This window comes from Chiloscyllium punctatum, chromosome 39 (genome assembly GCF_047496795.1).
Source record: "Chiloscyllium punctatum isolate Juve2018m chromosome 39, sChiPun1.3, whole genome shotgun sequence".
NCBI classification, from domain to species: Eukaryota; Metazoa; Chordata; class Chondrichthyes; order Orectolobiformes; family Hemiscylliidae; genus Chiloscyllium; species Chiloscyllium punctatum.
The window spans coordinates 44,602,561-44,629,808 of record NC_092777.1 but is presented as its reverse complement, the minus strand read 5'-3'; the positions used below and the strand labels follow the sequence as shown (position 1 = coordinate 44,629,808).

Sequence of the window (27,248 nt, the reverse complement as noted above, 5' to 3'; positions counted from 1 at the left end):
GAGTTTCCTGAGAGGTCACCTGGAGTAAACATTTGTTTCCCCAGTTAACTGTATAAACGCAGGCTCTTATTACCTACCTAAATTTGTTTTCCCAGTGGAGATAATAGGGATAGAAGCAGGACAAGGAAAAAAATTACCTTATTTGGATGAGAACACACACGTGACTGTTGAAGAGTTGGCATGTGTCACACAGTAATTGCTGCAGCTGTCTCCTAATTGGTATCTGTAAGCAGTGAGTGGTACTTGTTGAGATTACAGCTTTAGAACAGAGACTATGTGACAGATGTGAAAGGCACAGATTGTAAGCCTATGAAAACACATGCCAAAATTAAAGGACACTGTCCCCCAGTATCATTTAAAAATAAAGAAAATTATAGTGCAATGAATATTAACTGGGGTCATACAATAAACTATTGCCCATTGAATTGTAAAAAAATGTAAAATCTGCAGAAGTTCAAATTACCATTAATTTTGCAAACACTGAGGTAATATTATATACAAAACTTCCAAGTACCATCAATATTTATTGCTTTATGTGGTCTGATATTAATGATTTGTACAAATATAGAAAAAACACTTTATCCCCATATTCTCAAAAGCAAATTACGTACTTGAAAACTACAGTTCATTATTTTGAAATGGCAGATTATTTTTCTCTAAATTTTCATTTCTGGTGATGGACAATTACTCTTCACCCCAATGTTGTTCTTTACCAGTGGATCCTTGTCTGGAGTCTAATCACATAGACAATATGGACATAAACAATATGGACATAAACATTGACAAAACAATGGCTATTTTCATGAATGAGGGAAATTATCCTGTAAATATGTAATATAAAAGATGATCTCTAGATACATTCAAGATATAGTTTTCAATTCGCATTTGTCCTGGCGTATTTCATTATTTCCATTGACCTTGGGTTTCTGCTTTTCTTTTCAAAAAAACATGTATTTATTTAATTTGATTTCTAACCAACTGTGTGCTGTTTATAGTCCATGATGATGAAACCTAAGATGCTATAAAAGTTCCATGTACAATTTCCTTTGTTAACCTTTCAGCGGTCCAGCCATACAGTTCAAAATTCATTCATAATGATCATTCTTTAATACAGTTTTTGGAACCTCAAAGTTGCAGTATTTCCTTTGTCTTGTATGGAGCAGAAATCAGCCACTTGTTGCTGATCATTTTGTTGCTTTGTGGTTTTCATTTGCATACCTTTAAAATTACAGAATCTGATTCCTGATGTTTCAACTATTGCTGTCTTTATAGTTTACTTTTAAGGAAATTGCATATAATTTCCACACTGTAGGGAATCCAATCTAATCTAATTTAATGACCCTTACCAGAGATTCATTTTAACACAACATACAAAATATCTCTCACCCAGTAGCTGGTCAGTCCAGCCTGTCCCGTACAGTTCTAAGTCTTTAGAGATCATCTCATGAAACTCATCATATCATCCAGATATTGTGCAGTCTCCCAGAAGAAGGGAAAAATCCAAGGTCAATTACTGCTAAAGAGAAACTAGAATTCCTCTAATATCAAAACTAACTCTTAAGACCATATGCACCCTAATTATATTATTTGCTTCCTACCTTTTGTCGGATATGTTCGCCTGCCAAGACAAATCTAGCCATCTCTTGAAGATACACAGGGAATCAGCATTCATTGCACAAGACAGCAACTTGTTTCATTGGCTTGCTGCTTTCAGTGAAATGAAAATCATGCAACATCTAACCTATTTGCTCCCTTGCGTAATTTATTCATATGTTTCTTGTCCTCTACAGCCTATTTAATTGAAATAATTTGTCAGCTTATACATGATCTAGTCCTTTTGATTATTTTATTGATTGCAATCAAATCATCTTTGTCCCCACTACTTTGAAGTATTTGAACTAAGACCTTTAAGCTAACCTGAATGGCTAAGGTCTTACTCTGCTGTTCTGAATCTTTTCGAAAGCCTCAATGTCACCCAGATTGAGTTTTAGCATCTTTAATGTTTGCTTAATACTTTCATTATTTAGAGGTGTTTTGTATCTTTTAGATGCATTTGTAGGAATTCATTTTTGTAGCTATTATCTGTCACATCCTTGCATTGTAGAAGCTTTTGTATGAAAGATTGGGAAATATAATGGAAAAAGCCTTCTGTTTAGATCAAACTGTTTTGCTTCCAGTTTTAGAATGAGCTTGAGGGTGCAGGTACAGGGGAAATATTGCAGCTACTCAGTTATGTCCGGCTTGATTGTCCTCTCTTATTCACCTTCCCTGCCCATCTATTCGTCTGGTTTTCAACTCCTGCTGTCAGATTTAACAACAGTTATTCAGCCACAGAAGTTTGTGATGAGCAGGAGGTGTAAGTGATGAAGATTTTTTCCAATTTGCTTCCCTTTTACATTTACTATCTGTTATTTAAACCATGTTCTGTTCTAGCCATGTCAACAGTTTTGTTTCGAGTAATATACAATTGTGTCTCTAACATACCATGCATCCATCCATAGTCAGATTTGTTGTAATTTACACCATCAGTTGAATCTCCTCTTTTGAGGAAATCTGATTTTTTTTGTCCTGAGTGCACATGAATCAGACACAGGTCAACAGATCTGAATAATGTTGAACTGAATTCTGTGGAGTCAGCTAGATTTACTAGCTATTAAGATTAACAAAGTGTTACCTGGGTTTCATTGTTAAAGCACTGTACAGTAGAAACCTGTCTACCCCTTTGCCAACACAACTGTGTACTCAAGAGGTTTGGACAACTTGCATTCCAGAAAGCAATAATTCATATTTCTAATCTGTATATAATTTATTACGCATTTCTCTGGTATCACAATTAGGCAATTTTTAAAATATTGGCAGTTTGTAAAGGGGAATAAACACTTATAAACAGCTGATTCTTCAGTGTTTGCTTTTATCCACCTAATAGTAAATGTTTTGCTTTCAAACCAGATGTACTCATTATGACGTTTCTTACTTTGATTTTAACAGTAATATTTACTTGGCATTAGAGGTTACAATTCTGAGTTGCAACAGATTTGCAACATATTGGATCCTCTGCACTCTAGTTAGATTTACTATGTCGTCAAGATGCAGGAGGTAGAAAACTTCAGTTACTTGTGGATGGAATCCTTTGCTGTAGTATTTTAAAAGTTTTGTTCATTGGACGTGGGTGTCGTTTCCTCGTCCAGTATTTATTATTCATCCCTAATTGCCCAGAGGGCAGCTAAGAGAGAACTGTATTGCTATGGATCTGGAGTCACATGTCGGCCAGACCAGTTAAAGGGTGGCACATTTTCTTCCTCGTGGGAAATTAGTAGACCAGCTGGCTTTTATGACAATCAACGATGGTTACATAGTCACCATTAGGTTAACTTCTTATTTCAGAATTTTATTGAATTTAAATTTCGCCATCTGCCATGGTGAAATTTGAAACACCTTTCCATAACATTAGTCTGTGATTTTGGATTACCAGTACAGTAACATAACCAATACCCCACCACCTCCCCCTAATGTTGTGTTCACTTAGATTATCTGGATGTGGATGATGACTGCTACTCTAGCTCATCACAGTCACCTTAGAAGTTGAGAACAGAACCACTTAAAACTATAGAGTACCTTTTTAACTATATTCTTTAATGAAAAGAAGACTCTATGTTGATAGAGATATTAAATTCTTTCACAAAGCTAGATTGAAAAGTGCTATTTAATCTCTCTTTGGACTCTTCATACACTCTCTACTAAGTAAAAAGGTAAACCATAATCACGCAACTTTGCTACTTATGAACTACTGATGTGTGTCAATTCTTTGGCTACATGCAAGTTATGATGGATTCTGGCTTAATTCAGGGACAGGTTTTGGTGCTTATGTGATGAATGACCAACTTTGGTGTTAACCAAATCTGAGAGGTTTTTTATGTTGATGCCTGAATATCTAAAAAGGGCACTTCTAGCGTGTGCTGTATTCTGAGAAAGATAAGTGGAAACTGTCTGACTAAAACCAACTAATGGTTTCAGGAAAAAGTATATAATGGTATCACCCCGGTCAATATCTTGTGAATTGTCACATATGCACAAGTGAATCAGTGACTGGTCTAAGGAAGGGAAAAATGATTGCACTAAAAATACCTTTTGGGAATCCTTGCCACATATGTAGATTTGAGATGAGACACCTTCCCTCTGGGGACAAGTACTGTGGGTAGAATGAGAAAAACAGCTTGTTAAAATTGCATGTTGGAAAGTCTAGGTGCTTTGGCAATGTGTGGTAGCAGTGGGTGTCTTCAATATATTAAGTTGAAAGCTGTCCCTTCTTTTCAAGATTGCAAAAACATATCTTTCAGTTTATACTTTGTTAGAACAGCTTATCCTTTCTTTGCTTTTATTTCCACAAATGCTTTGAGGAAAGAAATTTCTTAGTCTAATCAGCATTTCTGTTTTGTAATGCAGAAAATGCTCTGGTTTTGTGTAGATTCCTGCCCTTTTTCAGTGTGGAGGCCTCGTTAGAATGTGTATTAAAGCTGTATATGTCAGACTGAATGTACGTCACTTGATGAAAAGGCCAAAGGTTGACTGGTCAGGAAGTTCCTCTTTGTGTGTGGTTGAGATTCGGAACAGTGTATGGTTCATACCATTTTAAGCTTTGGGCACACTTAAATACCTTGAAATCTGTCCATGTTAATTAATTTGAAATGCTGGCATTTTAATTCCTTTTCTGTTAACACTTGACTCTCTTTGCGTGCTAAATGTTCTTTCAACTTTTGGAAAGCAGATGTAAACAATATTTAAATATTTTATAACTTAATAAGTATATTAGAAAAGAATATAAACAAAATAAGGCAGCAATTTATCCACACCAGAAGTGTTATGGCTGGTTATATTTCACAAGTTTGAAAGAACCTCAGTGTTGTCAGCACAGGGATGTTATGAAGGATTTTCCCCAAATACGTTAGATGGCTGGAGTTGGTTTAATTTTGGTTTCTACTTGTTTTGATCTTTCCTTTGCTCAGTATCATTTAAGGATCAGACAACAAATATCTCCTTGGATAGTACAACAACATTTTTATTAGTTGAGCTGAGCAATGTATAAAGTAATCCCTCCTTGAATTTATTCTCCTACTTCCTGTGTTGACACAAGTAGTTAAAGTGACATGCTAAAAGAGAGGAACTGAAGACTCAGTGACTCCTTAGAGCATGAGTCGAAAGTTCAGTGTTTCAACACTGTAGGGCACCAATATTCTAATTATTTCATTTCTGCCATGGTCCAATGGGCAGTGCGTTCGCCTTCTGACTCTGAAGATTATGAATTTAAGGTCTTTACTCCAGGACAGCGATGTGGTCTTATTGACGGTATGTAAATGGAAGTCCTTAAGTTCCTGTTAAGGTGAGCATAAATATCCGAGAGCACTGCTTCAATATTCAGCCTTCGGTCAACATCATAACAGAGCCACTGAAAATTTATCTCATTTGCTGTCTGTGGATGCATACTGTGTGCAATTTGGTGGTGTATTTTCTCACAAACAGTTGTGAAGACACTTGAAGTAATTCATTATCAGTACCTTTATAAAAGAAGAAAGAGTTCCATCATATTGTGCTTTTAACAACCTCAAGACACCCCAAAGTCTTCTACAGTCAATGGCATACCTTCTTTTGATGTGCAGTCACTGTGTGATATAGTTAGATTGTGCACAATAAGCTCCAACACATAGCAATATGAAGATGACAGCATAATCTGTCTTTGAGAGTTAATTTTGCTTAGGACATGAAAGAGAACTCCCTTGCTTTTCTTCAAAACCATGGCATCTTTTGGATGCAGCATAAAGAGCAGGTGGAGCAATTGTTTAACATTGCAACTGCTAAGGTTGTGCAGTACCCCCTCAGTCTTGGATTGGAGCACCAGCCTTGAATTTTGTGCTCAAGTTTGTTGATTGAGCTTTGAACCCAAAATTTTCTGACACGTAAGTGAGCACAGCTGACTTCGTAATGCATTCTGAAGCATGGAGGATACTATGATGCAAATTTTTTATTGATTTCAAATAATTTATATAAATTTATTTTTCATTTGTGGCCTAATTTCAATTTTTGCATGTGACATGCAAAATGCATTAACAGTACGGAGGATAGTAGCAGACTTGGAATGTATACAGATTTGGAAAGCAGGTAGACATGTCAAATTAAATTTAAAACTTTCGTTAACTATACGTTTCAAAGGGAAGACAGCAAAATGAGGAAAAGCAGTGTAAACTAAATAGCAAACATTTTAAAATGGGGTGCAGGAAGAATGAGAATGGAGCTAGGTGTTGGTGTTACCAAGAAAAATCTTTGGAAGTGGCAGGACAAGTAAGGTAAAGTTTTTTTAATTTTAATAAAGAACACATAGGATCCTTGGATTTATAATTATGAAGGAGCAATAAAGATATTTGACCCCAGCTGGAGTATTTTTACCAATTTAGACCCCACACTTTTGGCATGCCTTTGAGGGGATCTTGGAGTGATTTACCGAGATAATATCAGAGCTGAGGGGCATTTGTTCCATTTAGTACCAAAAGGGAGATTTAACAAAGGTTCAAGATTCCAAGGATGTTTGATTGACTAAACGGGGCAAATCTCCTCGGACCAGACGAAGATTAGTAACCAGTGGAAGTAATTGAAGATTTAAAACAAAGTAATGAGGAAGTTGAGAATTATTTTCTTGTAGTGAGTTGAGATTAGGAATTTGTAGATTAGATTGGATTGGATTCCCCACAGTGTGGAAACGGACCGTTTGGCCCAACCAGTCCACACTGACCCTCCGGAGAGTAACCTACCCAGACCCATTTCCCCTCTGACTAATGCAAATTTCTGATTTATTATCTGAAGAAATAGTGAATACAGATTCAATAGCAACTTCCAAAAATATAAATAGTAGAAAGACCAATAGTTGCAAGGCTATTGGATATGCTATAGGAAAGATACAATTGTATTAGATAGGTGCAGATTTTAAGGTAAAAGACACGAGATTTAGAGAGGTTTTTGAGGAAAAACATTTTCAGAGGGTGGTGGGAATCTCAAATGCACAGCCTGGGAGGATAATAAAAGTGGGAAACTTAACAACTTTTCAAGCGCTCATCCAAGCACTACTTAAATGTCCTAATGTGACTATCGGTCAAGAACTGGAAAGTGAGATAACTGTAGATAAAATGGCATTTACTTGTTGCGATGAAAGCTCTGTACTATGTGACTGTATGACTCTTAAGAACTAGGAGCTTGAATTAATTGGAATGCTGTTCAAAAACCAACACTCCCACAATGGGCCAACTATTCTCCTCCTGTGATTTGTGATTGGGTCTCCTGTACCCAAGCTATTTACCATGCATGCCGTTCAAGTAGCCTCTTGTGGGGAAATTCGCAAGTTATGTTGGTCAGGGTGACTCGCAGCCTGTCCTTTCAGCCTGTTGGGAAGTATTTATCTGCATTCTGTCCTTTTTTCATGGTGGAGGTATAATTGCAATTGGGATCAGGCCAGATGAACTGGAGATGAAAATTTTAGTCCCTATGGCAAATGCTGCTTTATTTTCCGATCTTTTAGTTTGTGTAAAATTGAAGGTGCTGTGTCTTTGCCAGGTGGCAGCACCTACACAATTATCACCTTAAGTTCTGAATTTGATCAAATTATCAGAAGAGCTCCTCACCAGAAGCAAAATATTTCTTCATGTCAGTATAGAAGATTAATGAGTAAAGACTGTGAAGTATTAATTAAACTGGGAATATTGATGAGAAGTTTATTTTTTGCAATTGAATTAAAGTTCTCAGGAAGAAGTGAAGTTAAGTAAGTAAATGTATTTAAGTTTACATAACAGTTTTGGTGCATTTGAAATTCACTGTTAGGCATTTTATTATACTGCAACAATCTGAACAACTATTCTGGAGTTTGATGGAAAAAATCTGTAATTCCAAATCATTCCTCCTTACAGTTACACAAAGTAACATGTTTTAGCCCTTTGAAGTTAGCAGTATAGTTTTTAAGCTAAATCGACCAAATGCACCGTTTAGAGTATCCTGAGTTTAAGTAGTGTTCTTTGTGTACTGCTGTTTAATTGCTGTCTCTTAAGCAAAAGGTCCTAAGGGGAAATGCAGAATCATTGTTAGTTCACATGAATGACCAGACTTGAATATGAATATTTCGGAAACTAAGCATCATAACGTTTGTTTTTAATTCCAAACATCATTTCTGTAGAAATATATTATGAAACATAGCATTCTGAACAGTTCTTGACTTTTTTAAAACTTTTTTTTTAAACTTCAACCTTTTTTTCTCTCTTTTTTTTTGGTCGTCTTATTCTTTACATTATACTTAATATAGGAGGTTGAACAGACTTGCTGCTGTGCACAGTTTTGCTAAAGGGCTTTTGTAGGATTGTTGACATATAGTACTGATACTGCAATCTATTTTTCTCCACAGACTTGGGATCGGAGTTTTTTAAAAAAAATGTCTTATGCCATTGATCAGCTTGTCTGTGGGATAGTTGCTTGTGATTTCAATGCCCTCAGTCTTTTGGTGTATCTGTGCCAAGACTTACCTAATTACTAGTTAGTGATTCTTTTAGTGTTGAGAGAAATCTCTATTACCTTGACTAAATTGGTGATAACCCTCTGCATTAGTTTGTGATTTTATTATTCCTATTGATGTGATGAGTTTTTCTGTGACATCTACAAAATTATACAAGAGTGTGGTTTTGTACCTTATTACACAAGTTTTTTTTAGTATAAATGTTTAAATAAACTTTGGATCTGCATTGTATTCAGTAAATAGTTGCATGCCATAATCATGAGTTGCTTTTGAAAGTTGCATTAATTGACTATAAACATTGGAGGAGCTAGTTCTTACCAAAATTTGATATATCAATTTTTTAAGAAGATATTTATTTCACTGTATGGAAACATTAATAACTGGTTGGGACCCATGATTATTTTGAAATATTTACCTTTTCTGTTTTCACAAGTTATATTTTTGACAGATTTGCATTTAAAAATTTAAAAATTGTGTTCAATGCATCAGACAGTTTATACTACTCCATTGTTAAGAATGCATTCACAGTACAAAATAAGTATTGGTTAAAAAGGGTGTTTACATATCCCGAAGTGAAAGTAATTCTTTCTTGCAGTTTCCTTCTATTTTGCTCTTAATCTGGGGACCCTGATTTTGGATTTAATTATATTTTCCCTGTGATTCATACAAACACTTACTGGTTGTTTTTTCACTTTATTGAAGTGAATAATTTTAAAGGAAACATTGGTGTTTAGTTGGATTTAACGTACAAATTTGATAAATACTGAATCTTTCAGAATTTCTTTTTACTACTTTGCAGATGATTAGATTAAAATGAAATACGAGAGACAATGTAGAGAAACAAGTTTATTAAAAAATTAAAAATTCTCTCAAATATATTTATTATTTTGCAACAATTCTCTGTAGTTCTCCCCTTGGTTTAATTCACTAATAGATTTGAGCTTCCTCAAGCCTTCAGAACTTGAAATGTTGAAATAGGATTGAAACATTTTTTTAATCATGCACCAATGCTGAATAATGTAACATTAATATGTCCTTTTTTGGGACATGATACAGGAGCTGATGAAAGCACAAGTGTATTACTGACAGCTTTTAATCATAAGGTTTGTTGTTCTCATGTAGAACTAGCTGTGTATTGTGTGATAGTCACTTGTTAAAATATGTTTAATTTATTTTAAAGTTGTATTGATTGCTGGCTGTGTAAGAACTTGCATAATACTGCTTATAAAACTCCAATGTCTCAAGGTGGGATTTTTGAGAGATGCAGGCCTCCTGCTACTTAACTAAATGTTACGTTGCTGTTCACCATTGTTTGCTATTATGCTTGTATTAATAAGTTAAGGGTTTCTCCTGTTGAAGGTATGGGAGATTAAGTTTTGCAGATCAAGTATGAGCAATGGGTCAGATACTTTAAGAGGAAAGCAGACATGTTAAGAAACTGTCTCGAGGATATTAATTTCTAAATCATTGATGCATTACAGTTCAAACCACCTTTTTAAAATAAAAATTGTGCAGTGCATAATGGATTGGGTGTATAATGGACTGGCCATTGAAAGAAAATATCTACAGAAGTAATTTTCTTCTTCCACCATTAGAAAGTAAATTTGGATAGCAAAAGTGTAATTGGCTAGCATGAAGTATGATGCAGGTTTGTGTTGTAAACAGGAACACTATTTTTGAGAGATAATGATTAAATCTACTTGACAACAAGAGGAAATAGGCAGGAAAGTTCTTGCTTCCTAGCAGCTGGTTAAAGAGTAACATTTTCCTGACAAGTGACTTCTTTGCAGAGCAGAACTGTGTATAACATTAGATATCATAATTGCCAATATTTTAAGAATAAATTAATTTTTATTGTGCTGATTTAGTTATTAAGAGACCGATAAGCACAAGTCACAGGTTCACAATTGCTATTGTTTTGCTAAGCTTAACCCTGGGGGAATATTGGATCAAAATTACTGGCTGGATGTCCAAATGTAAACTTTAAATAGAGAAACCTCCACCTGAAACCAATCAATATGTAATAAACTACCCCAGTGTATAGTTCTGTTATGGTCCATTAGTCTGGCTTGTACTACACCTGTGGTTTCTGATGCTTATGGGTGAATACTGAATGAAGAAATGATATCACATTTGTTATGCAATGAGATGGAGAGGATTAGTGGGAAAGAAATCTGATTAATAAAATTGAAATGAAATTATGATTCAGAAATCTGATTTCTATAAATTAGAACAGTATTTTCTTTTTAAACAGGTCCCACAAAAGGCTTATTTAGGATTACACAGTTAAACTTTTTTTTTCTAAAATTTGCTTTGTAGATTTGAGTACTTTGAATACTTAAAACAGAATTCAATACCAGAGAGTTAGCAAAATATCATTACTACACTTTCAACTGCAAAACAAAATACTGTAATAGAGTTAAATATGATGAATTAGTCCCATATGTTGTATTTCAGGTACTATTTTCTTAGAATGGTGTCTATTGCCACCTATTGATCATGTTGGGAACAATCTTTTCTAGAAGCAAAACCTTTAAGAGACAAAATCAAATTTTCCGGTTGATCATTTTTAAAGTGTTATATTTCAGTTTTTAAGGACAGTTTCATTTTAACATTTGAATGTGCCTTTCAGTCACCACGTTCGTGACCATGATTCTGTTAAATAGAATACATTGATTTGAGCAGTATCAGACTTAATGTCTTGAAGTTTTAATACTACTGTGTCTAGACCTATTCTGGAAGAGCACAGCAGTTCAGGCAGCATCCGAGGAGCAGTAAAATCGGCGTTTCGGGCAAAAGCCCTTCATCAGGAATAAAGGCAGAGAGCCTGAAGTTTTCCTCTTCTCTCTACAAGAATCTCGGAGTCCCCCTCCCACTGCAACTCCCAGGTCATTTCAGCACTGTCCCCATGACTTGTCCTACCTATCATCTTTTCCACCTATCCACTCCACCCTCCACCCTCCTCCCTGACCTATCATCTACATCCCCTTCCCCACTCACTTATTGTACTCTGCTACTTTCTCCCCACCCCCACCCTCCTCTAGCTTATCTCTCCACCCTTCAGGATCTCTCTGCCTTTATTCCTGATGAAGGGCTTTTGCCCGAAATGTCGATTTTACTGCTCCTCGGATGCTGCCTGAACTGCTGTGCTCTTCCAGCACTACTAATCCAGAATCTGGTTTTCAGCATCTGCAGTCATTGTTTTTACCTATGTCTAGACCTATCTGAGTTCAGCTCAAGAAAGACTGCTAATCCAACTTAAACAAGCTGACTGAAAGCAGGTGGGGCATAAATAAAACTTTTCACTTGCTGAACTAGTCACTTTGTTGAGATCAGTTCAAGGCTTATATATCTTTAAAGGTGAACAATCTTTTGACTTTGCAAATAGTTAACTAAATTTTCTAGCGGTAAACTGAACATGAAATTTTAACAGTTAAAAGTTCTCTGGAGACGCTTTTAGGTGTCAGTCTGAACAAGTTGTACTTTACAGAATTGAGTTATGTCCAGACATAGAGAGGGATATGTATTTTAAATGTAAAAACAATGCCTAAAACATCTGAGCATTGCTTAAATGTGTTCAGTTTATCATCTCAAAAATACCTTTTTACAAAAGAAAAAAGATTTTGGATTTGTGAATTCTGTATAAATAGACATTTAGATTGTTCATACACAAGTACAGTAATTCTCTGATCATATGAATGTTTGTGTTTAGCTCAAAACAGTGTACTTAAAGAAGCCAGTGATGACAGAGATCGTCCAAAGTTAGACAAGGATGCCATAGAACAACCTCAGATAAAGGTCCCAATAGATCCACCTCAAGACAGGAATCTCAAAGGCGAGGAAGTGCAGCTGGATCGTCCTGACCAAGGTATTGCAAGTTGCGGCTGTACAGAAAATCACTTTCAATTGAAATTGAATATTTTGTTTATAGACTGACATCTTGATCGTGCATACAGCAATATATATTCATATTTGCTCCAGTTCTGTTGTTTAATACAAGATAACCTTATTTGTCCTTGTTCTTTTATCAGTGTTCTGCAAGCCATTCCTTGGAGATTTACAGAGTGACCCAGGGATCATTTCCTTCCCATTTTTCCCCTTTTATGTAAGGGAGTACCAAGCTTAGCAGAATACTTATCCAGGGTTTGGAAGAGATACATATTCTACTTCACATTTATTGTTAGTTTTTAAAATGAGAACATTTTAAAGGTATTGTTTGAGAAAAAAACTTGTACTGAAAGAAATGTCTTTTGAATAAGTCAAAATTCTAGTCACTGCTCATTGACATGAGTGAATCAGAAATAGGTGCCTTTTTTTTTTAAAGACAATAACCCTTAAATGTTTTTAATAATGTAACAATTTGACAGTAGTGTAATTAGAAAAGCAGATTGCTGTCGTAAGGTGAATTAAAACAAAACAGTAAAAACTCACTAATGTATGACTAACAAGCCCATATGGAAACACAAATTTGTATATGAAGGCCAAGCAAAGAAAGGAAAGTAATTAAAAATCATAGCACAGTAAAATAGTACCATTCATAATGACTCAGACACTGAAGTAGTCTATGTTCAAATGCAGTAAAACCTTAACAATATCCACATTTGGGCTGACAAATGGCAAATAACATTTGAACTATCAGAGTAACGGCCATCCCCAACAATACAGAATTGTAACTTCTGCCCTTTAACTATCATGGCATTACCATTGCTGGATCCCCCACTATCAGCATCCAATGAGTTACCATTGACCACAAACCTGAATTGGACTAGCCATCTAATTACGGTGATGACGAGCAGGTCTTATGCTCGGAATCTTGTAGTGTATAACTCCACTCCTCATTCTCCAATGCTTGTTCACCATCAAAAAGGCACAAGTTAAGTATGTGATGGAATATTCTCTACTTGCCTGAATTAATGCAATTCCAACAACACTCTAAGATTGACACCATCCAAGACAAAGCATTGTGCTTGATTGGCACTACTTACACAAACATTCCCTTTTTACATGACTGACACACAGTAGCAGCAGTGTGTATCACCTCCAACAATCAATGCAGAAATTCTCCAAGAGTCCTTTGATAGCACTTAACCAACCGATGATTTCTACCATTTAGAAGGACAAAGCCAGCAAATATGTGGAAACACCACTGCCTGCAAGTTCCCATCCAAACCCCATACAACCCTGGCTTGGAAATCCTTCCATGTTGCTGGGTCAAAATCCTAAAACACTATACATATTGAGTTTATGGATCTTGCAAAAGCAAATTGCCTGCAGCAGCTCAAGACAGCAGTTTACCATTTTGAGGGTAACTAGGGGTAGGCAATAAATAAGTGCTGGCTCATCAGGCGATACCCATGTCTCATGAATTTTTAAGTCTGAACAGGGCCACACTGATTAATCAAAAAACCCAATTTGTAAAGAAATTTAAAGCACACAATGCCCATTGCTTTCTCACGTTCGTTACTGACGGTCACTTTCAAAAAGCGATCTAATACTGATTCAAATAGTGCTTCAAACATTGCTTCAAATAGCCATTGCTCTTCAAACCCTCCTCCCAAGCTACAAGTTTTACCTTCCACCAATCTTCAAGCTATGACTCTCACTGAGCCTCAAAAGGTGTTTCCCCTGTGCCTCCATTGCTGTTGTATTACAAAGTTACCCAGCTATGTTCAGGTGTCAGTGCCAGCACGTCTTCATAATGTTTTCTTACAGGACTAGCATGCCTGATAACTTTGGAGACTTTTCTGTTTACTCGAATACACGTTTGGTGTTGGATGGAGATTCATTGCTGGTTGGATAACTAAGGTTTTTAAGCATTCAGGAAAAAAAGTTAACACCTGGTTATTTAATTTCTTTATAACATGTTTGCACTTGTAATCAACAACTTTTGGAAACATTCATGTGTTCTTGAGATCTATCCATCATTTAACGCAAACTTGGCTCCAGTTCCATTGAATCACTAGATTTTGTTCCCTGAACAACGTCACAGGAATGAATAGCTTATTGGGTTCATTAACTCAACAGTCAGGTGTATTGGTAAGATTTATGAATATTATTAAACTAAAAATATTGGTGATCTTGCTTTTGAGTCCTCATTGACCAAGTCAGATTGACACGTTACAGCTGCATGTCGTCTGTTTGGAGATAGAAATGATCAAATGTACTGTAAACCGTTTCAGAAATCATGACTCTGCAGCTATTCTAAATCATAATTTATATTAGCACACTCTCATTTGGAATTAGAATGAACAGAGATGAAAATCTTCTGAAATGAAAGCTGATAAATACTTGTCCATCTAAACGAAATGACAACAACCCATCTCTTGGCTTTCAATGTGCCTGTTTGAAGTGTGCTAATCGAATAAATCCATCCATCAAATTATTTCTTGTAGGAATTGGGTATTTCCTGTCCATGATGACTCTATTTTTTGAAAGTTTATGATTTAGTGAGAGCTGCCCGAAGAATCCCCAAAGTCGCAGCTAGTATGATAAGTTGTCAAAGATTACTTAGAATTTCCATCAAGTTTATATTTTCGTCTTTTATTTGCAGGGATTGTTCATCCAGTGGGAGAGGCTCATCGGCATGAACCACCTATTCCACATGATGAAGTCATTGTCGATGAAGGAAAGGATGGTGATGAATCAAATGAGAAGAAGCTTCCAGCAATGAAAGCTAAGCAGCCAAGCGATGAGAAACAAGGGGTGAAAATTGATTTTAAAGAAAAGATGAAAGAATTAGGGGAAGAAAAGATAGTTAATCCTGGATTAGAAGAAGATCAAGGAAAGGAAATTAAAAAGAATGTCAATGATGCTGGAAATGCTCCAGAGAGTGATCCAAAGCAAAAGGAACAGCCGGCTCAGATGGAACCTGAAGTGCATGTGCAAGTGGCAGTTCCTCAAGCAGGTGTAGAATTGCATCAACAAAAGTTGAAGGATGATCACGATGCAGTTCCTGGAGGAGAGGATTCGGTGATTCATAATCCAGAAGGGAATAAAGAAAACATGAAGAACAAAGAGCTGGAAAATGGTAAGCTGCACCTATTAGATCTACCTGCAAACTTGGTGAGTGCTGCAATGGATCCTGTAACCGGTACATTCTGCTGCTACAGTGCACCAGTACTGGGACAGAGAAAGAATGTTGAGCTGTGTGGCAGCAGAATTATTTAAGTAAATTTTATACCTTTGATTCTATCAAGTTTCCTTTGTTGTGACCGCACCCAGAAAGGTGAGAAATAAGCATTCCATTACACACAGGCACACAGGTCTGTGCGCACGCCACCAACAAGGCTCAAATTAATAGGCTCGTAAAAGCCATGAAGATTAACCACTTGAGCACCAAACTTTATCACTATGGTCATGCTGGTTAATAGTGACCACCCCCCAGATCTTTCTCCTCTTCCTTCCCTTCTGGTCAAGCAATGAGAAATTGAGTTGTCCATCTAAAAGAAATTGCAGCAACCTGCCTGTTGGTGTTCAATGTGCCAATTTAAAGTGTGTTAATCGAATGAATCCAAGCATCAAATTATTTCTTGTTGGAATTGGGCATTTCTTCTCCATGATGATTGATGTTTTCTTTGGCCAAAAGTATTTTAATATCAGTTGACCTGTTAGCAGAAGTGGTTTTATATAGTTAATTTGCTGACTTAAATTTCTGCAATGCAGCTAACATCAGCAAAATGGCATCCTTTCAGGTCTGATTAATCTTTGTGGTTAGGGCCAGAAACTGAAGTTGTGGAGGTGGCACACTGGATGAGAGGGATACAAGAGGGGAGGGGGGAAGAAAGTGCAGAGGTGATCAATACATCCTTCAAATTAAAATGCCCAGATAATGTGGTGCTAATCTATTAAAAGGGTATAACTCCGCTACAATGTGGTGCAAGGAGATTTTGTGTTTTTTATAATATCTCTCGCATTAGTCACATATTGTTAGATCTCTCATCTGTATAATGTCAATTATATTTCTGTCCATTTTCATTCTCGTAATCTAACTTGATTATCCTTTTTGATTGGTACTTTTGTTTTCATAATTCAGCAAACAAACACCACCTCCACCTCCAATAATTTCTATTCTGTTGAAAACATGTACACTGTCTCATTTTAAATAACTTTTTTTAAAAAAAAATTGAGTATTAGAGGTAAAGTCACCATAGTCCTACCAGACTATAAGGCTGTGCTCTCTTTAGAGATAGAGAGGTGACTGGTGGTGAGTTTAACCTGAGGGTCACCATGCCTCAGGTAAGGGTAGAGCTTGAGAGGAGAGTCCTTCATGGTAAGCTCAGTTGGTGCAGGAAGTGAACCCACGCTAATGGCATCGTAAAGCAGCTGTCCAATGAACTGAGCTTACTGATGTTCAATGGGAAAAAAAAAGTTACATTTAAATACACTCATACATGTCTACCTCTGGGTGTCAACTCTTACCTCACCATAGACAAGTCACAGATATTAATTGGAGAAGAGCTGTCCACTGATATAAAATTAGATCTCCAGATTACTAGCTAAAATGTGATAAATCACTGAATGTTACATCGCAGTTTCATATAATTGTATTGATTTGTGAAGGACATTGAAGCCCTCTAGTGTTGGAAAATTGTTTCTGCAGTTGACTGAGGAAAGATAAAATTCTTGCCCGAGTGTTGTAAGAATTCAGATTTCTGTTGACATTTGTGGATCAATTCGTCACACATGGAGAAATCCGTTTGATTATTTTTCACCCTGTCTCATTAAGGAAATGAGAAGGATTTGCCAGCTCTGGAAAATATTGGTGCAGCTAAAGTATTGGAACCACATGTTCGTGATGAGAGAGACAGTGAAAATGCAGTTTTACAAGAAAAGCAAGATAGAAAGCCAGCTGAAGGTGGTGAGGGTGAGTTGTGACAAAGTAGATTGAGTTGTGTATTTTTAAAGATATTGAAGCACTGCATTATTATGGCAAGCACAACACATTTTTGTCTCTGTTATCCTTTGATACAGTCCTTCCCGCGCTCTCTAACCTCATCTCCCCCATTCCCTACTTAACACTTTCTTTAAAAAACAAGTATTTATAAAAGGAACATTGTTCTTATGCTCTCATGACAACATAAATTACTTTACTTCATGGATGCAGAACAAAATGAAGTGACTTTTGAGAAATTCTGGCCTGTAGCTATTTTATTTACACGATAAACAGAATATAGCATGCTAATGAATGTTGCTTGTAGCTTTCCCCTTTATGAATCATCATTCAACAAAGCAGAGCAAGAAATAAAACAGGAAACTCTGCAATTCCAAAATTGTACTCTGCAGAATATGCATATTTTATTGAAATTCTTCAGTCCTTTATTTCTATGCTTTAGCTTCCCAAACCCCTGTATGACATGCAGCTTTACTATTTTGAGCTGGACAGGCAACTTGCAGGCAGGTGATATGTTCCTGTTGTGGACCAAATATATATTGTGTTTACTGTGAAAATGTAGGTTGTCTCAAACATAATGCGGTTTCCAACCATGTCTTGGCACAGGTTATTAGATCTCGTTACTGGAATTAGCTGAGTGGCAAATGTGTACTCGACGAGAAATTTTGAAGAGTTTCTCATTACCTCATTAATAGATCTTGAATTAAAGGATTTCTGTTAACCTACTTGCAATGTTGTCCCCACCCCATTTTATTAAAAAGTAGATGATTTTAGGTGCAACCACACTCAAAGCTTCTGTTCCAAAAATGAGCAAATGTGTAGATTTAAAAGTATAAAGCAACAATTCAGCTGCAATGTTGTGCAAGAGAAAAAATGCTGATTTTAATGTTAATCTTTTTTACAACTCTTCCAACTTTTGACGCAGATGGTGAAAAACATATGGATCATATAGTTCTACTGAAAGTGATTAAAGAACAACAGCAGCAACAAAAGCGGCTTTTGGACCAACAGGAGAAACTGTTAGCTGTCATTCAGGAACAGCACAAGGAGATCCACCAACAAAGAATCGATGAGGACAAAGGACAGCAGGGTAAGAATCATTGTGAAGAACAGAATAAAGCTAAACAATATTTTATCACATTGAGAACCAATACCTGAATGCCTGATGAATCTCCTCTTTATAATCTGGATCATGTTTACTCATTTAGCATAAAGGAACAAGATTGAGACAAGTCACTCATGTACTGATGTGGCATCAATTGTCATCAAAGTTGCTTAATGCTGGAAGAAGGAACTTGAAATGACAGATTCCTCAACATTGGAAATCCAAAGTAAAATTTACATTATACCTCTTTTTTTAGACCAGTTTTGATACATAGCTAGGTTCTATAATGTTTTACACTACAATATATTTTCCTTTAAATCAGCTATTGTGATTTTTTTCACAGAGCAGACATAAGATGTTAGAATTTGCAATATTTTAGTCTGTAAGCATATGAAATGTCTGCATTTGTATGTTACTTATGAATTCAGTGGCCATAATTTGATGTTTGAAAAATTGCTGTAAGAACTTTTAGCCAAGAACTTTACTACGATCAGTCATGTTTGATTGGCATCTTAAAATAAATGGAGATTATGCACAAAGAATATTTCTATATTATCAGCCAGCCCTGTTGCATACATGATATACCATCTGTTCGTTATTACAACTCTTGCATTTCTTCCCATCATTTGTCATAACTGTCACATCAATTTAGCCATGGAGGGAAGTATTTAAATTTTGTAACAATATGCTTATTCATAAGCATCCAGGTACTATTGCTGTACTACCATAAGTTCTATCAGACCAAGGCCTATTTGAAATAGCGTCTTGTACGTTCCATTATTGTTATCTTTTTTGATCACCTCAATCTTGAAATATGTTCATCTTACCGATTGTGTGAGCACTGGTTTGTAATTTCCTTGAAGTCATACCTGCTCTTGTAATCGTACAGCATTTTCACTTATTGACAAAATTTTAAACAGTAGATGGGCGATGGGAATATATAGAATGGGACAACTATACAAAGGAATAGCTTCAGACATTTAATCAGGTAGCATGTTTCTGTTAAACCAATACAGTTTGCTGAAGCCATGTTTAAGTTTAGACTCCGTTTTAAGGGAAATCAGTGGTATGTAACAAATATTCTGAAGTTGTAAGTGGTGAGTAGGTAACAAGAATGTAAGAGATAATATGTATGTTTGAAAGGAATTTCTAAAAGTGCCACCACAAAACTTCATGTGAGTCTTCTGTAGAATTCGTCTCAGTCTTGCAGTAGTTTAACCAATTGTCCTCTGCTCCTGACATTTCCAGCTTAAGCTGTACCTGAAATTTCCAACTACGACTTCTCTCACGAGCTAGACCCATGTTCAGTACAGGTCATGGAGTGCAGTCCAGCACATCGCTGGAGCAAATGTTGGCGTCAATATTTATTAATTATCTGTATTTTGGATTGTGAAACTAGTAACAAGACATTTTATGCAATGTAAATAGATTTACTGCTTTACTCCCCAAGCAGGTGACTTATTCAGTAATGTGTAGTCCAAGTCAAAGGTTTTGCAGCATGGAAAGAGCTCAATCAGTCTGCGCCAGTTAGCAAACATCCTTATAGTAGCTACATTTTTAAAAAAAAATTAGTTACATTTAGATGTAAAATGAATTAATAGTATGAATGGATGTCAGTAATATGTACTATTAATAGATATTAGGTATGTGTAATGTACAACTTTTTAAAAATTACTACCGAGTGATAAATTTTACAAAATATTAAGCAGGTTGAATGGTGACTGTCTGAGAATCACCACAGCAAAAGATTTTGCCAAAGTAAAAAGGCATGCAATTGTGCATAGTTTTTATTCTTAACGTGGTATGTGGGCATTCTGATGAAGGGCTTATGCCCAAATTTCGATTCTCCTGCACCTCGGATGTTGCCTGACCTGCTATGCTTTTCCAACACCACACTTTGAGTCTGACCTTCAGCATCTGCAGTCACTTTCTCCATAGGAGGTGGACATCACTGACCAAGCCAACATTGGTTGCTCTTTATCCGAGTGGAGTGCTAGGCTATCCTAGAAGGCAATTACTATGTATACTCGTGTAATAGTTGAATTTTTAAAGACTTTTTATACTCAATTTATATCGTCGACTATGACATGGGCATTAGTTTTGAGGGGTTGAAAGTCATGCTACATTTCACAATACCATATCATTGGTGAAGTTGATTTGGTCGCTCAACTAATCCCAGGTAAAGGAGAAAATTACAATGAATTTCTGTAATGGTAATTACTGGATAAAAGCAAGTGAAATAAGAATGGATTACTGTTAGTAAATTTTATTTATCCATATTGCTACGAAAATTTAACGTCAAAAGATTCATTGAAATCCTGCAAAATCTCACTGTTCAACATTGTCTTGACCTAGTATAACGGCACACTTAAAATGAAACATTTATTAAAATCTGAATATGTAAGCATCTTGAACTTTCCAGTCAAATTCTTCAGTTTCCCTCCCATTTACTCTCATGTAATGAACCTCAGCAACCTGTCAAAAGAGTTAAAAATATATGTAACTAATATATCTCACTTTTATTCAGATATAATGGCACAATTATAATGATTAACATCTTAACGATATTAACTTTGGGACGTGTAGTGAACAAAGTGCGATAAGTACCGATAGACTTAATACTGGCCTGAATGAATGAATCAAAATGTGCTGTAGTAAACCAAGTGGGCTAACTAGAGTTATGAATGATTGGAGACGCAATGAATAGAGTTACCAGTATGAATGAACAAATGCAATTTTGTTTAAGTAGGTTAATGGGAACATGCAGTTTCCTTTGTAAAAGGTTTATAATGTGATTTACTAGAGTTGACTTTTACATGAGATATATGGAAAATACAAGATTTTTTTGGCCAAAAATACGGGGTTGACTTTTACATGAGATCAACTTTTACACGAATATAAACAGTAAGAGTCAACCATGTGTTAGTCAGACTGAATAAGGATGGCAGTTTATCTTCCCTAAAGGACATTACTGAGCCTAATGACTTTATGACAATCAACAATGGTTTAATGGTCACCATTAGACTTTCTTTAATTCCAGATTTATTAATTGAATTTGCCGAAATAGGATTCAAATCCATGTTCTGTGACAATACCAGTCTGCCATCTCCTCTCACTAAATCTAGCCAAACATGTAACATTGATCTGTAACATTTTTGTGCTGCTTGGAGCATCACTAATTTGCTATACTTTCAAAAGGCATGGAAAGGCAACAAAATATTATTTAAGTTGTTGAGCTGTGCAAAGAGTCTTTTGGAGATATTTTGTTTATTTCCCTTAGGAAAACCAGCTTGAGCAATATGGGAACATGTGAGGCTTTATTGTTATGAGGAAGTGAATAGATTAAATGTCAGTTTGGGAAGTTGTTCAAAGGACATTGGGGTGGAATATGTAGAGTTTAAGAAACTGACCTAAATTAAGCTGGTTAATATAGTAAATTTATGGAATAAACTGCTATCAAGTGCCATGAATATTGAATCTGTCACGTGTATCATTGTTCTGTTACCAAAGTCCTGGTTAAAACCGAGATAAAGTGAGACTGCAAATGCTGGAGATCAAAGTCGAGTGTGTGGTGCTGGTAAAGCATTCGAGGAGCAGGAGAATCTACGTGTCGGGCATAAGCCCTTCATCAGCAATGAAAGGCTTCATTCATTCCTGATGAAGGGCTAATGCCCGAAACATCGATTCTCCTGCTCTTCGGATGCTGCCTGACCTGCTGCGCTTTTCCAGCACCATACACTCGACTCCTGGTTAAAACAGAGCTGGGAATTAGTGGACATTTTTAAGAGTACATGTGGAATTGTATAGAGCAGTTTTGGCCTTTTCCTTATTTATTGGCCTGTGTGTATTCCTGGAAAATGACTCTATCACCTTTTTTTTTAAACTTCTGTAGACAATGAAATCCCTGTGAAAGAGCAAGCAGATGAAGCAAGTGAAGATCAGGTGAAAAATGTTGACTCTGTCAATGGACAGAAAGCAGTGAAACCAAATGTGATCAATGCTGATTCCCAGGTCAATTCTCCTCAACTTGGTCAGGATCTGCCAGCAGTTGATCACAATAAGGATGGTGTTGAACTTAAAGATGCTCTACAAGAAGCTTGGGGCCATCTCCCAGGTAACCGGGATCAAGTTCTTGATTCGAAACAGAAGGGTGGAATTGGAGCTAATGTTGAACCCCATAAAGGTGCTCAAGTCACCCCTCAGTCTAGAGATCGTTTTAAAGAAGACCTCCAAAAAATGGAGGCTGCAGACCTCTCAAAAGGAAGAGATGGTGAAAGGATGGTACCGCATCTTGATGCTGAAGTCCCAAAAGCAGTTCCACATGTCAAAGGAGCAAAACCTATCCAAGCACATGGAGTGAGAAACCCAGATGTTCCATTGAATAATGTGGTTAAAATTGAAAAGAAAGGACCTGAACCTGGAGAAAGAAATCCAAATGTTCCAGATAATGAGGCCAATGTTCCAAAACTTTCTGAAAATCTTGATGTTAAAGCAAAATCAAAAGAAGAGGTTCGTAAGATTGAATTAGAAGTTGAGGCCAATGCGTTAAAAGTGGAAGAAGCAGAAAGACATAGGAATGAGAATCTGAAAGTCAGAGATGGGGATACATTCCAGGAAAACCCTAAACAACCAGGACCCATTGAAAATAGGAAGGAAAAGATTCCGTCGCCTGTGAATGCAGATAAAGTTCACAAAGGTAGAGGAGAAAATCTTAGCAACAAAGAACAAAATCTTGATGAAAAGAAAATTGAGGGAGAGCAGAAGGATTTAAAAGGAAATATTGATTTTCAACATGCAGACCCAAACGCACCATCAAACCGTAAGGAAAAGAATCCAAGCCAGAAGAATGGTGAACCATATAAAGATTTGAAAGTTGATGGAGGTGGTGACCTCCGTAGAAAAAAGAGAGACCTAAAGTCAAGCATGGCTGAAAGCTATCAAAGTGACAATGATAAGTTGATCATCAGCCTTGATCCAGTGCCAAACTTTAAAACCGATAATCTCCGAAGTGCACTGGAGAGTCAAATAAAACAGGTAGCAGGAGCATCATTTCAGATAATTCAAAGTCGAAAGATAAAGCAAGTGACAGTTACAGAAAAAGATACGTGATTCAACATTTCCAACTTTGCACTTCCAGTGGGAGTCTGTTTTGAAATTCAAATAATGACATTCCCTGGATGGCATTAAGCTGTCTTGGTGTCCTGTGTGCAGCTCATACAGTGTCGCATTTGCATTGCATTGTGAGAGCAAAGTCTGCTGAACACAGATCAATTAAGTCGGACTTCAATAAGAATTCTGAAATAACTGATCAAATGAATTCAGAGAAAACCAAATAAATATCAGAACCTAGTTGCCTGCTGAAATAATGAATACAAGGAGATTAATCAATAACTGTACCTGTGTAGCTCAGTATACTACTTGCTTAGAAATGCTGTTTACTATAAGGCATTGCTCAACCAGAAAATTTAAAGTGTCTGAATTACTGGAAACTGCAATTTGTTATTCTGTGCACATCCACCCAGAAGCCACCAAAATTGAATGAAAATGACTTTACTGTTGGGATTCTGACATTGAAATGTACCGTTGACTGAATATAGGTCTGTTTTCAAACATTGGAAATGCCATTCCTAGTGTCTTTTTCCTCTCAGGGCAATGTGCTGTTTCATTGTAAACAGTAGAATTTTCTTGTATGCATTTCTAAATGGTTATTCATTAGGCTGGTTGATTGCATATCTTATTGTAAAGATCTTTGCAATTAATATCTAATTTGTTTACAAGTGTGCACGAGAAAACTAGCTCCCAGATTTACATATTATAATGGCTGATGTTTTCAAAATTTGATTTCAAACTTTTCAACATTCCATTCTAAAATAAACCAATTCAGCACCTTTCATATTATATGCTTTAAAATGTGGTGGTCTGTTTTCTTAACTTGCTGCATTAATTCTTTGCATCCATAATAATTTTGACACTGACCCTGACTAATGCATTCAACAATGTATGTTTCATTCAGGGTTAATTGTGCAATATTTAATTCTGACCTTTACCTCATGGACCTATACAACATACTCCCATATTTCGTATGTCATCTGCAAGTTCACAAATGGAAATTAACGCCGTCTAATACAGTTTTAGGTAAACAAATGTATAAGGCCCTGTACACAATAGTTTTTAAACCCTGATGTTCATTTGCGAAATACATTTTTGTATTCTTCTTTACAAAGAATTGGCTTTTTTTTAAACTGCCTGGCAAATATTCTATTGAAAGTTTGAAAACTTGGAATGTCAAATCGGACTGAATGTGAGATTTAGTCACCAGCACCTGGACTGTTTTAGTTGAAGGCAAGAAGATAAATTTATATAAAATTGTATAATGAAATATATTTGAAAAAATGGACTTAATTCTGCTGGCCTACATTACTGGTATTTTGCACACTGAGAAAACCTGCATCCCAAAGGCTGCAGCAGTTCAAGAAGGCAGCACACCATCACTTTTTCAAGAGAAATTAAGGATGGACACTAATTGATGGCCTAGCTCATGAATAAGTTAGACTGTTAAAAAAAATGTCATCATGATGATGCCACCAGATTAGCCCCGTTTTGTAGTTTCTCAAAGATGTAATTTAGTAATAGATTTTAAAAAAAAAAACAAATTACAAACATGAACTCTGCACACATGTAAATAGTGTTCAAAGCATATAGTATCACGTAGTCTCTGTAGACTTGGAACATGCTGCAGGTTTTCAGTTTCAGAATTGTCTTTGTTAGAATATTAATTTTATTTATGAAAATTAATCAGGACAGAGGATCAGGTTATAGTAACTACCTGAATTATTTTGGCCTAAACGTGGTTACTGTTTTGCATATAATTTTAGACCACTAACATCTTCCAATAATTCTTAACTTTCTAGCACATCACCAAATCAAAGCATGACCGCTAAATGAATTTTTCAAAAAGATATTTACAACCTATTCCATATTTAAATAATGATAGTTGGTATCTGGTCACTGCCAGTGTTGTCGGAGAGCAAAGGTTAAAATTGTCAATGGACCAATTACAGTTAATCTCCTTTCATTTAAAATGTAATTTGCTGATGCATGCATTTTATGTATTTATCTTTTGGCAAACTTAAAGAACCATAGAGCATCTGTTGTTAGTGTCAGATAATTAGAGAACCTGGCTACTTTTAAACAATATATTCTGCACCATCTCAGTAAACAGGATGAATCTGCACTCAGACCCTGGCAAATGCTGCTGAAGTTACTTGATGGGAGATGAGCAGACAGTGTTCATTGCCTTAGCCTCTGGATTTATTTGTTTCCTGTAGATAAGTGCCTGAGTTCCACTTGATGCCGTTTCTCAAGGTCCAATCAAGTTTTGTGAACCTACTATATGAGTAGTATAAGTTATACCTTCTACCGCATGGTTTCAGTAAGCACTGAAATCTAATCTACAATATTTCCTGGTATGAGTGATTGAAATGGCTCAAATTATTTCCACTTTTCTATCCATTTTCCTATTTAATGTTTTGCTTCCTTTAAAACGGTGTTAAACTATAATGAAGACATTGTTAAAGTAAAAAAAATTAAGGTTCAAAACTTTGTCAATTTTACAGTTCATTATCCCACATGGATTTTGCAGAGTTTGGGTAGTTTTTTATCCTCACTGTTAAAAGATGCTGGCATTTTCATCCACCTGTGAAGCTTTTTAATAGAATTGCTTATAATTTATTCATTACATACCAAAAGCTTTCCCCTAATATTTGTAGGTAGATCTTCTTTTGGTATCATTTTAAGCTATTTCTTGGCCATGTTGACTCATCCTAAGTCAGGATTGTTCTTTTACCAGTCATCCTTCATGTTTGAAATAAGGAGTGAATGAACTTAAGTCAAAGAATCTACAAGTGAGACTAGATGATGGTGAAGCAGGACTAAGTAATTGGCACTTTAAGCCAGGGAAACATTTCTGATGAAATCCAATGTTAAGCAACATTCCAAATGAATATCAGCTACAGTTGTAAAATCAAATGGAACATTACTTGGAGATACACCATGCATTCTGTCCAGTTGTAAGTGGTTCGTTTAAAAATAAAGTGCAATTAATAAAAACCTTTGGCATAGTTTTTTTTTTCTGTTGTATTTTGTGGAAATGTTGCGACTGGATGAAGGCTGACTAATCTGTCTCATCATCACAAGAATAACGCTAGTTTGCTGAGCAATTTTCATTAAATGAATCTGTATTGTAAGAATAATGCACACAAGCAACCAAATCTGAAATAATTCCTATCTTATGTTGTCTTATATGATACTGTCATAACTTGAATTCATTATATCAATTCTGTCCTATGTATTTCCATCTATGTATTTCTAGCTATTCCATAATTAAGTATTTCAGAAAATACTAATGAATTGATACTCACATTTCCTGTATCAGACAATGTCTACATCAGGAACAAATTAAAACAAATTCTTGGTGGCAGCACAGTGGCTCAGTGATTAGCACTTCTGTCTCACAGCACCAGGGACCTGGGTTTGATTCCACTGTCAGGCAACTGTCTGTGTGGAGTTTGCACATTCTCCCAGTGTCTGTATGCGTTTCCTCCCACTGTCTGAAGATGTGCAGATTAGGTGCACCTAACCTAAGCTAACCATGCTAAATTGCCCATAGTATTCAGGGATGAGTTGGTTAGGCGCATTAATCATAGGAAATG

The 27,248-nt window shown here is 36.1% G+C and overlaps 1 protein-coding gene across 1 annotated transcript in view; it reads left to right on the top strand.

Moving 5' to 3' along the window:
• Nucleotides 1-26,646, top strand: part of slc38a10 (solute carrier family 38 member 10) — a 129,656-nt gene extending 103,010 nt beyond the window's left edge. The window contains exons 12-16 of the mRNA XM_072558580.1: nucleotides 12,255-12,410; nucleotides 15,093-15,569; nucleotides 17,268-17,405; nucleotides 18,358-18,522; nucleotides 22,430-26,646. Of these exons, the coding sequence (XP_072414681.1) occupies nucleotides 12,255-12,410; nucleotides 15,093-15,569; nucleotides 17,268-17,405; nucleotides 18,358-18,522; nucleotides 22,430-23,646 (2,153 nt within the window). The 3' untranslated portion in view covers nucleotides 23,647-26,646. The remainder of the gene's footprint in view (nucleotides 1-12,254; nucleotides 12,411-15,092; nucleotides 15,570-17,267; nucleotides 17,406-18,357; nucleotides 18,523-22,429) is intronic.
• The last annotated feature ends 602 nt before the right edge of the window (nucleotides 26,647-27,248 follow it).